The 13790-nt window shown below is 38.4% G+C and overlaps 1 protein-coding gene across 3 annotated transcripts in view; it reads right to left on the bottom strand.

The window, feature by feature from the left end:
* Positions 1-922: 922 nt before the first annotated feature.
* Positions 923-13790, bottom strand: part of LIX1 (limb and CNS expressed 1) — a 57550-nt gene continuing 44682 nt past the window's right edge. The window contains exons 5-7 of one of the 3 annotated variants that reach the window (XM_061188011.1): positions 12986-13063; positions 11008-11261; positions 923-943 (exon numbers count right to left, since the gene is read on the bottom strand). In XM_061188011.1, coding sequence (XP_061043994.1) covers positions 937-943; positions 11008-11261; positions 12986-13063 — 339 coding nt within the window. In that variant the 3' untranslated portion in view covers positions 923-936. Of the gene's footprint in view, positions 944-10431; positions 11262-12985; positions 13064-13790 lie in introns of those variants that run through there. The other 2 variants (XM_061188010.1, XM_061188013.1) reach the window with 2 other exon arrangements.

Here is a 13790-nt window from a genome sequence, read left to right on the forward strand (position 1 = left end):
CTTTTGGTTGAGTAAAAATGTACTAGTAAAAATAGGAAAACTAGTGAATATAGAAAAAAGAAATAAAGCTTCTTGCTTTGAGTAGATCCTTGGTCAGATGACAAGCCTGGTTTTGAAATCACTTTTTTTTTTTTGGTAGTGGAGAGCATTTATAGATCTGCAAGAAGGAACTTATCTAATAATGTAGCAGAAAAATAATTCTAAGACTTAAAAAGGTGGTATTGTGGGGAAATTGGACCACATATGTTCCAATACGATAATTGGTTTTCTATTTCAGGAAAGTAATCTTGTAATGTGTATTAAGTATTTATTATGTGTTAAGGATTTTAAAATATTCAAACCATCTGTCAAGTTAACTCCCCTCTAAGTTAAAACAAAAACAGGTGAAAGTAAGAAGTAAAAAATTTCTTATTATTTGGTTTTAAAAAAAGAGTTGAGGCCATTCATATTAAGTATTTCATTAAAAAAGAGCACTCAAAGATTTTAAAAAAGATGTCAGAAATACTTAGATGAACTACCCTTAGAGGAAATAAATCACATAAAAAAAGTAATTTGTATAAGTATATTCAGAATAGTGCTACTAAAGATAATGAAATTTGGGAATGAAGTAAAATTGTCATGATGAAATACTATTCAAGACAAGTTTGGGAAACATGGAAATACATAGAAAGATTTACATGAAACAATTTTAAATGACTAAAATACGACACAAAATAATATGAACACATAACAGAACTATATAAATATATATGTAATCATGCTATAAAAATGTGAAGTTCATTGCTTATTAAGTCTCCCCCCACCCCCAAATTTTCTTTCATAAAATGTGAAGAGCATATCCTGCTTGAGCAATTTTCAACCATGGCTTACTTTGGGCACTTGGAAGCATCAGATTGTTAAAGCAGAGGTGGACTTTAAGTCTTGTGTCTATTGTCGTCAACCCCTGAGGGAAAATCACAGGAACTGAGTTACTGATTAGCTGAAATCTGGTTTGCTGTTCATTACCAGGACAAGAGGTTTCATCTATTTTTAGTTTTTTCTATTTCCTTTGTTGAGGTAAAAACAAATGATTAATATAATAGTAAGAAAATGCTACTCTGTTTCCCCTAAATTCTATTAGAGGAAATAAATTGCATGATTTTGCAATACATCATCAAAAGAGATGTCTATGGCTAATGAATGCCAAGGCAGTAAAAATACCTATTTGAATATCAACCACCATGAAATCCCCAAACTGTCATGTTGGGTTTTTTTCTCCCAAGTTTGTTTATCAGCTTTAAATTGTTTTCCTGGTATATAAACTGCAGTTTAAGACTTAATGTAAAAAAAAACCAAGTTTCTTTCTTCACCCTAAATCCTCACCTCCCAAAAATATGTTTAGAGCATATTCTCCAAATTTATTTTTTATGTATGCTTAATTTAAAAAAATGTATTTGCTGTTTATTGCTTTAAAATTTTTTCAGTTAATCTATATTGTATCTTTATATCTGTACATTGTGATCTACCTTACTTCTTTTAATGACTGCATAGTACAGGACAACGCTGTCTAAAAAAATAGAATGTGAGGTTCAAATATGAGCCACATATGCAGTATTACATATTCTAGTAGCCACATTAAAAAGGTAAAAAGTAATAAGGGAAATTAATTTTAATAATATATTTACCCAATGTATCCAAAATGTTATCATTTCAACATGCAGTCAATATAAAAATTATTAATGAGATATTTTCCTTTATATAACTCTTCAAAATACAGTACATACTCAAGTCAGACTAGCCACATGTCAAGTGCTCAATAGCCACATGCAGCTAGTGGCTGCCATATTGAATAGCACAGTAAGAGATGTACCATGAAGCTATCTAACTAGTCCCCTATTGATGAACTTCCAATATTTACTATTTCAAACAATAAAATAAAAAAATATACTTTTGTATATATCTTTGAGCACTTGTAGATGTTTTTTACAGAATGAATTCATAGAAGTGAAAAATGCTGGGTCAAAAGGATGGAACATCTCAAATTTTAATAGAGTTGACTCCAAAAAGGCTATTAATTTAGAGTCTCACCAATGGCGTGTGAGTGTCCCTTTCCTCACAGACTTACCAATGTTGGACATTATAATTCCTTTTTTTGCCAGTCTGATTGGTGGAAATATTGTTTTTGTTTGGTAAGTAGTGAGATTGAAAATAGGATTTCTTCTTCTGTAAATTGCCTTTTGAGCTTGGATTTTTCTCATAACTGAATAAACCTGTCTTCACTTTCTGGGTTAATGGAAGTAGGTACAACCCTTCATTCTGTGTGTCTAGATTCCGGAGACTTCCCTCCTCTTACACAGTGGAGCTCCTCACCATATACATCTGGGAATGGGCAGAGAAGCCCCTGTTCTTCAGCCTGGTGCAGGGAATGAGGGCAGTCCTCAAACTTCTTGTTTGATATGCAGAAATCGACGTTGTTTGGCACAGACACCATCATCCCAAGTTCCCCATTTTTGTAAAGGTTAACCAGAAGCACACAAGGTAACTATTTATCTTTTCTACACCCTTAAGATATAAGAAGCAGGTTTGCCATCAAGGAAGAAAGTCTGGAGCAAAGAGTAGCTTTATTGGGATTCCATGTAAATGAGAAGGCCCTGATTACTACAAAGTCAATTCCCTTCAATTACTTCTCACAGAACTTTAATTCTAAAGTGTGAATTAAGAGTAATTCGAGTAAAATGAATAGAATGTGGATATAGACAACAAATGAGGAGGAAACTGAAGACTGAATCCAGGGAGGACATGCTTCCTCAGGTGAAAAGGGAAAATGAGATCAAGTCAGAGTTGGTGGGGCAGAAACAAGTGGCTATTTTCTAATAGGTGTGGTTAGTCCTCCATGGACTCACTACCACAGTTCCCAGAGAGTCCTTTTCTTAACAGAATTCCATATTTAACTCAGACATTCCCCTCTTCTAACTATACAGCAAATTGAAACTGGGTTTAGAAATGGAGAGTATGAGGTTTGTTTTGCTTTGTTTTAGGCCATTTATTTTAGACCCTGCAAATCCTACTGTAAACGTGTGTGACACCTGCAATGCCTGGGATGAAGTTGCACATGTGGCGAGACTCAGCTTATTGAAGCCTCTTTTCAGGGGAGTGAGAGCTGAGCCCCCCTGGCTTTTCACAAATGACTGGTAAACTGGGCAAGGAGCTACTGTCCTTGCATTTCTATGAAGAATATAAAAAAGGATGCAAAACATGTTGCCAAGAACACTCTGGATGAAGAAAACTTGTCTTAATTTAATTCACTACTTTAGTGAACCCAGTCTTTAACAAACATCACTTAAAATGATCTGTCTCAGCCTTTAAGAGAATTTGCTTTGGTGGCCTTGTGACCAAAAAACATTTTTTAAAAATCCAAGTGGCCACAATAAACAAATAAATAAAACAAAATCCCCAGATCCACTGAGAGAAGATTAACTGAAAGGGCAAAATAGCTCCCATTTTTTAGTTCATTAAAGTTTCAGGTTGACTTTTCAACTCTCCCGGAAATCTGGTATTTCCCTGGGTCACCTGTGTTTTCACAATTTCCCTATGAAAACCTGCTTGTACTAAGTACCGCCTATTTACTTCCAGACATCATCTAACAGATTAGTACATGGACATAGGGAAATATCCGGGAGATACACAACGGATTGCCTCAGAATAACTTGTTTCCAAATCATTTTATAGCTATCTGCGTCATAACCCATGGGTCAGAGTGGAGCCATACTTAAGGTTTGCAAGTTGCTCAGTCATGAGCAGGGATAAACAAACTACCCAGGTCATTGCACTGTCCAGTTTTGCCACAATTGTTTTTAATTGTTGGGACCCACTGTTTTCTTTTCTATTAAAAGCATTAGCAGCCACTGGTAATGAAAGCCAGGGCCCACCAGAAATAGACCAGAGGAGATTTCCTGATTCTCTTGCATAGCAGCAATTCATCAGCACTGAAGGTATATGAAGTGTGGCTGCAGAGTAATGCCAGTGATTAGGCCTCTCCACACAACAGAACTCTTACATATAAATGAGTACCATCCCCTTCAGGGCAGTCCTCAGAGAACCTGTATGCTTATTCCAGCGATGTGATTGGTCTGAAAACACTTTTGGATTTCCCCTCCAGGGGAAAATGTTCTTTTGAACATCCTTAATGGTGACAAAATTTGTCCTTTGAGGGTGAATTTGATTTTTGGAAATGGTACAATGTATTCATAGTGAACATCTGTTGTTTTTGGTCTACCCGGAATCCTTTTCCCCAACTAATGGTTGGAGAGACTGCGTTTCTTCTATTGTTCACCCTGTCTCTGAAGGCTCTTGAGGAGAAATAGTTTCAAAAATGCCTTGGGAAATGGCCACATTTTCCCTATATTGGTAACTGAACCCATATTTACCTGAGGTTACTACTGCTCCCCTACTAGGTCCAAGTCATTTAGGTGGGATGGCTTCACCAGTAGTTCCAGGGGGGGAGACATGTGACTCGGGTGATTGAGTCAACTGAAACACCACTGTGGCACTCGGCTCTGGAATTTGGACTTACACTGCTGGGAAGAGAATTTCTCATTCTGCTACGATGTAAGACTGAAACTGCTGGCCACCATCTTGCTGCTCTATGGGGAGAGAGCTTGCTTAAAAATGGAGCCAACACAAAAGAAAGGAGATGTGAGAAATGAGCAATGATACACATGAATGCGCACATATGTACACATCTATATAATGAGAGAGATCAAGTCCTGGTTTGTGCTCCTGGATCCAGATATACTTGGAGCAAAAACTGTCCTGGGGCTTGTTTATGTCAATAAATTCCCCTTTTTGAGCCAATAAACTTCCCTTTTGCCTAGTAGGTTTGATTTGAGTTTCTGCCTTACTAATCCTGACTAATTAGTGATTCCTGACTAATCTGCTAGAACAGAGCCAGGTCTGATGAATGAATTAACTCCTCAAGCAAGGAGTAAGGAAGGCACCAAGACACTGATGACAAATTTCTACTCAAGAAACATTCATTGAGTACCTGCTAAGTATTAGGCCTAATAGTCAAGATACTGAAATAAACTAGTCAGTTCAGGATGGCAAGGTGCTTTCTGCTGACAAAAGAGACTGACTTTTTTCTCTGACAAAAGACTCCATTCCCAAGGAGGAGTTCGTGACAGAAATGTCTTTGGCAAAGACAGCATTCTTGAGCATTGTCAGAGCATGTTATGAGTTTCCCAAGGTGACTAATTTTTAAAGAAGACAACAATTATTTGAGGTTATGAATTCTATCTTCATAAAAATAGAATTCTATGTCCCTCTGTGGTCATACCTCCTGTGGAACATGAGAACACAGGAATTTCTATGTAGGGGGAGGAACAACATGATGGTTAGCACATAATACATAAATTTATTTCAGATTTGGGAAGGACTCCTGACTGGTGTGAGCGCTTACATTGGAGTGGAAGGAGCAGTGAGTGGGGAAAAATTTAACTCTGTCACCAGTCCTAAGTCTAGTTTTCTTAGCAGCGTTTCTATTGCTTGAATAGGTTTTTCCTCATGTCAGCTTTTTGCTCTATTCTTAGTATGAAAAGTCCAGGATAATCTAGAGTAATTTTGCTCTGAAATTAGTAAGGTGAGATTTCTTTGGTTGCAAAGTGTGTGACCCACTCAGGTAAAGAGTAAGTGAATTTACTGAAGGGTGCTTGGGCCAGCAGCTCTCACCGTTTCCTCGTGGGCCTCATGCTCTCACCTTTGACTTGTGTTTCTGCCTCTCCTTGCATCTGCTCTCCACACCAACCACCTCTCCTCTTTCTACAGACCAGCTTCCTCTGCTGACTCATCATTCCTACTTCCTCATCACTTCAGCCTGCACAGCGCTCATGAACATGACCCTTCCAACCTCAGCTCCCAACTTGAACTGCCAAATTCTTTCCATGTTTCTTAGTTCACATTCCTGAGGGGGACAGACTGATCAGTCCAGTTTGTAGTTTTGAGCCAGATTACCCAGAATCACTGGCTAGCTATGGGACATCCATGATCAGGATGGGGCAATGCCATGTGGAGCCAAATGAGAACACCAAAGAAGCAGGAAACTTTAGGGGTATGGATGAGTACAATAATGCAGTCCTGTTTCATGTGCTTGTGTCTTTCCCCACAGGACCTGCAAAGTGGCTTAGTAGCTGCCATTTTTAGGTCATCCAATGTTCCTGTTTCTAGTGATACCAATTCTTAGAAATTTTCAAAGTGTTTGTAGGAAAGGCAGGAGAAAAGCACTTCTTCAGTAAGTCAGCAAGTAGAAGAAACCATGATCAGAAGAAGCAACAAGTGATGGCAGGGGGTGGGGTATTATCAAGCTAAATCTTGGGGTGGGGGCAAAGAGAAAATAAGGGGACTATTTGGAGAACAAGTTTGAGACTAAGGAATATGCCCCCAGGAGGTAGGTCCTCAATAATAAGCCCTAGACCCACAGCTGCCCCTTGTTCTATTCTCCCCTGCCCACAACCTAGAGCATATTAGGTCCCATAAATCAATATTTAAGGTACCCTATTGTTTATACAAGCTAGTCTAGGAAACTGGCCACCATTTATGACCTTGCTCTTATAGAAGAATGCATCCTCAGGATTGAACAACTAACTGACTTACAAATGGACTTGTGACACGTAATTGCTGCTAAAATTGGGAACGGCCTATAAATAGATAGCATTCTGGGACTTTCACTTGGGAACCAACAATCACTAGAGAATCAACAGCTCGCAGGAAGAAGTGCTGCTTCCCTTTCCCACAACCTACTTTGCTCCAACGAAGAAAGTGCTACCAGGGTTTAGTCAGGTTTAAAGAAGTGACCTTAACCATGAGCTAATAGAGATTTTCACGGTTTCTAGTAAAGGGATTGAAAGTAATTCCAAATGTTGGAGCCAAAGTGATAAAAAGAGTGGGAGCTCTTTTGGGAGAGAAAAGGCAGCTATATCTCTGCCCCTTCTGCTTCTCTCTAGCTTCCAGGAGGGGTAAAGAGGCAACCTTTCCCTCTCCCCTTTATTCCTTTCTGTGCTCTCTCTGCCAAGAGGCTAGTTATATCAGAAGGCCAGGGCTGTGCTGCCTACTAAAGAATGTGCTAGGTAGCTCTAGGCCAAAAGAACTCAAATTTAAGTGTGATCAGAAACACCTGGTGGAGTGGTAAATCATCCAGACTCTCTCCTGGAATTTGGCCAGCAGGTCTGGGTGTGGCCCAGGAACTTGTACTTTTAAAGGATGATTCTGGGGCAGTTAGTTTGTGTATCGTATTTGTGAAAGAAAGCCTGGACCCTGGAGCAGAATCTGGCTCTTCTGCTAAGGTATGTGTGTTTGTGCGCGCACATGCACGCTTGCTCTGCTTTAGTTCTGGGCTCCAGGAAAGCCTCTTGCTCAAGCAAAAGGTTTTGCTCCTACCTAAATCAGAAGAGCTCAACATTTTGAATTTGGAGCCAATGCCAAGTTAAGTAACAGCTCCCACTAGTTAGGCCATAGACCTCTGAGCCAGAACTTCCTGGGTAGAGCAGTGGTTCTCAACCTTGTTGTACATTCGAACTACCTGGGGAGCTTTAAAAAATACTGATGCCTGGGTCCCACTTCCAGAAAGTCTGATTTCATTGGTCTGGATACAGTCTGGACAGTTAGGATCTTTTAAAGCTCTTTGGATATTTCTAATGGGCAGCCAAAGAGAACCACTGTAGTAGGGAAAATAATTTTCATTTTCCTGGAACCCTGACTAAAAACAATCTCAATATTCGTTCTTTAACATGGTGGACACCATAGGAGAAAGATTGATATTTGCATTTCTGCAAGGTAAAACAAAACAAAACAAAACAGCAACAATATATAAGAGATAATGTCTTGAATAGTGTTTACCTGTAAACATAGTCAAGGATAATAAAAATATTCTTAGTCTGTCTTCTTTTGTCCTGTGGCAAGAAAGAAAGGCATGGCATGATATAACTGAGAACTCTCTGAAGCATTTCAGAGATAAAGTCAGCTACAACAATACTCCTGACTTCAAAAGCTTTCCCTAAAGAAACCGAAAGGTGTTAAACCTTTATGTTTTCTCTTTTTCCTGAGACCTAGCTGACCAGATTCATCGTTGATGTAGGTATAGCATTTCAGGAATATCTATGGCTTGATTCTTTTCATTTTCTAGAAATAGGTGAATGAATTTAACAGCAAACATATCAATGGACTATATCTTTTGAACAAATGGACAACCAAATTCTGATCATTAGAGGAACAACGACTATTAAATCTGTAATATTCTAACATGTTCACACCAATTTAGTGACTAGTTTGCTTTAGGCTGTTTTTTTCATAACAATCTGGTGTATTGGGGTTTTGTGAGAATTAAACTATCTCTTGTCAAAATACAGTGCAATTCTGTATTTAAGGATGATGACATTTATCTTAGAGATAGGTTAATGGGACGATGTCTGAGTTAGTTGGATCCCTGCTGAAAAGCTTAAGAAACTGTAAGTATGTGCTCAAAATTAAGAGTTCTAAACTGGGGGTCCTTGGACAGAGCAATCTGTGGATTTTGGGGAGGTCCACATACGCTCTGAAACAGTTTGTGTAATTTTGAATGTATACGCTTCGTTCTATTTTCCTAGGAGAAGGTCCATAGCTTCTATCAGATTCTCAAAGGGTTTATAACCACAAAAGGTTAGGACACATAGCTCCATATATTTAAATAGAGAATCCTCCACTCTAGGCCCCTTCAACACAGTGTGCTATTGAGAACAAGATATAGAAATTGAAAAATAATAATAACCTACTTTGCTCTTCAACCCTGCTCTTCTCAGGGCCAGGATTATAGACATTTATGTGATGTACTGACAGCCATTAGGTCTTAGCTGAAACTGATTTGCGATAAATGAGCATCAAAGGGAGCAGCAGTGGCAAAGATTCTGACTTTTGCTTCTTTTGCTGAAACTTCCCTACCATTGCAGGAAGAGTGGGCAGTTTTGACCAGCCAGGAAAAGCTGATAGTGGCCAAGGCAGAACCTCTGCTTTCAGTGTACCGAATGGGTACAGTTTTCTAATTGCAGGGCAGAGAATACATTTAATATTTTCCCAGCTGATTCCTGTTCCTGCATCGAATTAGATGGTGTCAGCTTGAGGTGGTCATTGTTAAAGGCTGCAAATGCAGTACAGATGTACCTACCTTTAATCACACCCAACATGGGAAGTAGTGGCTTTTCTGAAATGATAAAGAGTAATGACTTCATGAAAAAATTACTTTAAATAGGAAGTAATTTAATTTTAAAATTTATTCAAATTATAAATATTAATTCTAATTCCTATTCAGAAATTTCTTCTAGGTGAAGTTTAGCCTCATTACGGGGAGAAATGTGATTTTTTTGTTAAAACAATATTTTAAATAAAATTTATCTAATATTATATAGCATTACTTTTTGAAGACATTTGAGTAGGGCAGATATGTAGCTAAATTTTCCCCTGATGTGAAAAATATGATGTATGAAGTTAATTTGTTATTAACAAGGCTAATTCCAAAATATATGCTCAGTATATAGTACTCAGTATACAGTTTTATGGGGATTCAAGGAGTGACAATTAGCACTGTAGACATTTAGATATGAAGCTAAACTCACATTTTTGTAAACTTTAATGTAATTATAATGGTTTTAGCTTTTATGAAACTTAATGTGCATTTGCCTAAACAAGAAGAAAAATAAACCTTATTTAAAATTGAGAAAACTGTTTTCTTAAATTTGAATTATTGGAATAAATGCAAGATAATCCTTTCCATGTTAAAAATAGGGAAATACTTGTAAGTGTTTAAAATTGACACTGCTGCCATTCTTAAATCTGAGTGACCAGGAACCATCTAAAAATTGGTTTGTATTTGCTTTTGGTTTTCTAATCTGTTGATTGATCCGAGCCATTTTGAAAAAGAGATGGCAATGTTTTATCCCTTCTTTAAAGAAGATTCCAGTCATTTAAACTGAAAAATGACACTACGTTTGAGCTACTGGTGGCTTAAGTTCTTGAACAATAACAAAGACAGCTAATAATTCCTTTTCTCTAATGCATGAGAAACAAATCAAATGTGAATGTAAGCATTGTTAAATGCTAATGATTTTTCAAAATGTTTTAACCTTTGAAATGCCAGTAACTTTCTCCATTATAGATGTATGACTGAGGTGGCAGAAATAAAAATAAATCAATTAATCTATTTGCAGATTAAAAATGCATATGACTGATTGCAGGACTCATAAAAATTGGACATTAATTCTTCTTGAGGAATACAAGTGAGGGTACTATCCTGGGTGACATTTATCCCCATATGGAAGAGTGGATTGAAAAAAATTTTTATTACTATGACATTTTAAGCCACATTACATTTATATAGTATTTTCATACTACTACCACTTCAAAATCTTTGATAGTGGGATGTCCAGATAAAATCCTCACTGAAGTTTTGGATTACACCTAGTAGAGTGTAAGTGATCTTGTAGCTTACAAAGCTTAGGAAGAAACTCTGACCCCTGGATATTTTTTTAAAGAATCCATATTGTTTATTTAATCCCAAGTATTTTTTAATTGCTATCATGCTACTTTCCCCAGTCCCGGCTGGTGTTCTTTTCGGGGATGCTACATTGACCCATTCTTTTAAACAACATATATAATCTAGCAAGGCACATGTCAACAAGGCTTCAGGTTGAAGCCAGGCCTGGAAAATATTTTTCAAGCAATCTTGTCTCCATCCTTTCAGTCTGAGGTGGAACTATTGAGAGTGTGATGGGAAAATTGCATTGAGTGACATGTTGGGTCCTGTAAGGGTCCTGCTACTCTGAGATTCAATGAATGGAATGGGTGGGGAGAATTAGTACAGCCTTCAGGCAGCATCTATAGCTGCTAAAGCCTCTGATGACCTCCTTCAATGAGCTTCCTAATGTTACAGTCCGGCCTCTGCCCGCCTTGGGGACAGCTGGGACCTGGCCTTGTTAGTGATAGCTGCAAAGGGCCGTGAGGCTCAACTGATCATCACTGGGTGAGGAAGTGTCAGGATCACTGCAGATCTGAGTCAGAGCTAAACTCAGGATTTCTTTCTTTTCTTTGTAAAAACGTAGTTCTTGTCCTGCTTTCCTGGCTTCCTCCAGCTCCCTCAGGGCCATGCGTAGCTCTTGGGAGAGAATTCCTGGTGACTCCCGCTCCTTCATGATCCAGTCCAGGGCCATGTGGCTGCGCATCTTTTCATCTAGGGAATACTGGGAATAGTAGGAGATGACTTCCTGGGAGCCAAGAAACAAAGTCCAGAGAGTCAGTAAAGAGCAACAAAGGTACCCGGGCTCATGGCCTTCTGATGCCTCATTTCTTGTGCCTCCACCACCCCACACACACCCCCAGGGGTTCTACCAATAACCAGACCTCTCTGATGTTCACAAACCGAAGCCAAATCTCAGGACATACCTCTTAAAGGAAATAGAGGGCTCAGCTGGTACACAAAGTAGGGTCACTCCAGGTTGAATCAAAACACTACCACCAGGAATGACCCAATAATGTTCACAGAACAGAGCTCTGACCTTGCTAGAAAATATGTCTTCCTTTGAAAATGCATTCCTATAACAATTAGTATGAACACTATCTCATTCATTGAACTCTTCTGCTCAGCATTATCTCCTTTGGCAAGATAGAGAGGGAAACAATTATATGGAAGGATTCGGACAGAACGGGGTTTGGTCACACCCATTGCAGAAAGCAGGGAGCTTTGAATCAGGACAAGACTTAGACACCAGGAGAATCAACTTCCTAACTGCTATGTTGTTAGCATAAGGAAGATGACAGACTGAATGGCTCACAGAAACTATGGGAAGAACTTTAAAAATGTATTATGGAATATAGGTATTATCATCATTGATATCATAATGGTACCTTCATGTACATTGTCTCTCACTTTCTCCAAATAATTAAAAATTTGTCACTGTCTGTCAATTCTCATGTTTAAAATTTGCCAATACATTGTAACATCATGTATAAGTTTGATGGATGCACTTTAAGAAGGTCTTGTGGAGTGGATGCATTATTTTTATTTTCAAGAACATATGGTATTTATTTATGACCTTAACAAATTAAAAACAATCATGGAAAAGTGTTTATAACCAACCCGGCATATTTCAAAGGCTTTTTATTGAATCAAAGGAAAAGAAAAAGAACAGCCAAAGCCATTGTCAGCTACTCATTTCTTTTCCATCTTTGACATTTTGAAAGCCAGGCTTTCTAAGCAAAGAACAACTAAAAACTCCTGGGGCTGCAGTGCATGGAAAACTCTTACACCCACCCTCATATTGCTGACTAGTAGAGGCTCTGTTCCTCATACAAATTCCTGTTAGCAAATTCTCAAAACAAACTACCATCTTCGAAGGCTAATGGGGTAAAGGAAGAATAAATCTTGAGGGCTAGCAGGTGAGAACCATTAAGTGCATGGGAGGGGGGTTGTCTTTGCTACTAAATAAAAGGGAGAAGGGTGCTTTTTATAGGTAGCAAAGAAATAGTGAGACCCTGTCTCTGAAAAATAAAGAAGAAACTTCCAAACCAAAAAACTGGAGTGACTGAAATACCAGGTTATCCACCTTTATAATCATTTCTGTTGTCCCTTAAGGACGTTTGGTGGGGATGAGAAAAATCCTCCTGCTACACAATCAACTCTACCAGAAGCAGTGCAGACTCACATTTATTTCTGCCTTGAAGAGTGGGAGAGGGCCCACGTTCCAAGCAGGCAGGACAGGTGCATAGAGTAGATTCAGTATTTGACTTAGAAACTAAGTCTGTCTTAATGATCCCTTCATTCTGGCATTCAGTACAGGTATCTAACTCAGTCCTATGCCTGGCCAACATTCTTCTTAGTGTGCATTTTTGGTCAGTCCCTGATGCAACTGGACTGATGTATATCCTGGAAGATGACAAGCCGTCTGCTCAGTCCATACAACGCAAACCTGTCTTTATTGGAAAATCTCACCTGTCGGGAACACTTTGTTTCACGAAGGGCTTTTAGGCTTCCATTCCAGTGCAATAGTTGGAAAATGGTCATAAGCTCCTATAAAACCCAAATACCTGTCATTAGTCTCAAAGCAGAAATGTGAAGGAAAGTGTCTCAGTGATTGCTGAGCAGGGCATAACTCTGATCCCCAACTATATTGGGGAAATAGAATATACAGTGCTGTCAGAACACTTTGAGACTTTTCAAATACCACAATCCTAGGCTTTCGGAGCATTTTTCCTTCCCTCCCCTGCTATTTGGCACAAATTATTAAATAATTGACAAATACCTTTCAACATTAAAAATACATATGCTCTAACAATTATACACCGAAGAAATTATGTAAATATACCAGCACATCTTAGAATAATGTATAGGCAAGGCTATTCATTGCATCACTTTTTAAAATTGCCCAAGACTGGGAATATTTTAAATGTTCATTTTTAAAGGAATGGTTAAATAAAATATCATCCTAAAGTGTAGCAGAATACGGCACCCCCAAATATGCCACTTGGGTATATTGATTATTTTGAGCTGTAAATACTTTAAAAACTGCAAAGAGGCTTTCTCTGAACTCCCCTTATCTGCCTAAAGACAGATCCTCCAAAAGGAACACAGTTGTCATAAATCCCCTCCCCAAGAGTTGCATCAAGCAGGGAAGATTGACTCTTATCACAGAAGTAGAAACTAAAGTCCATTCCACACCCAGACAAACTTTGTCACAAACTATCATAGCTCCCATCAATTCTTCTAAGGGCCCATTCATCTTTCTTAAAGATTATTT

This window comes from Eubalaena glacialis, chromosome 4 (genome assembly GCF_028564815.1).
Source record: "Eubalaena glacialis isolate mEubGla1 chromosome 4, mEubGla1.1.hap2.+ XY, whole genome shotgun sequence".
NCBI classification, from domain to species: domain Eukaryota; kingdom Metazoa; phylum Chordata; class Mammalia; order Artiodactyla; family Balaenidae; genus Eubalaena; species Eubalaena glacialis.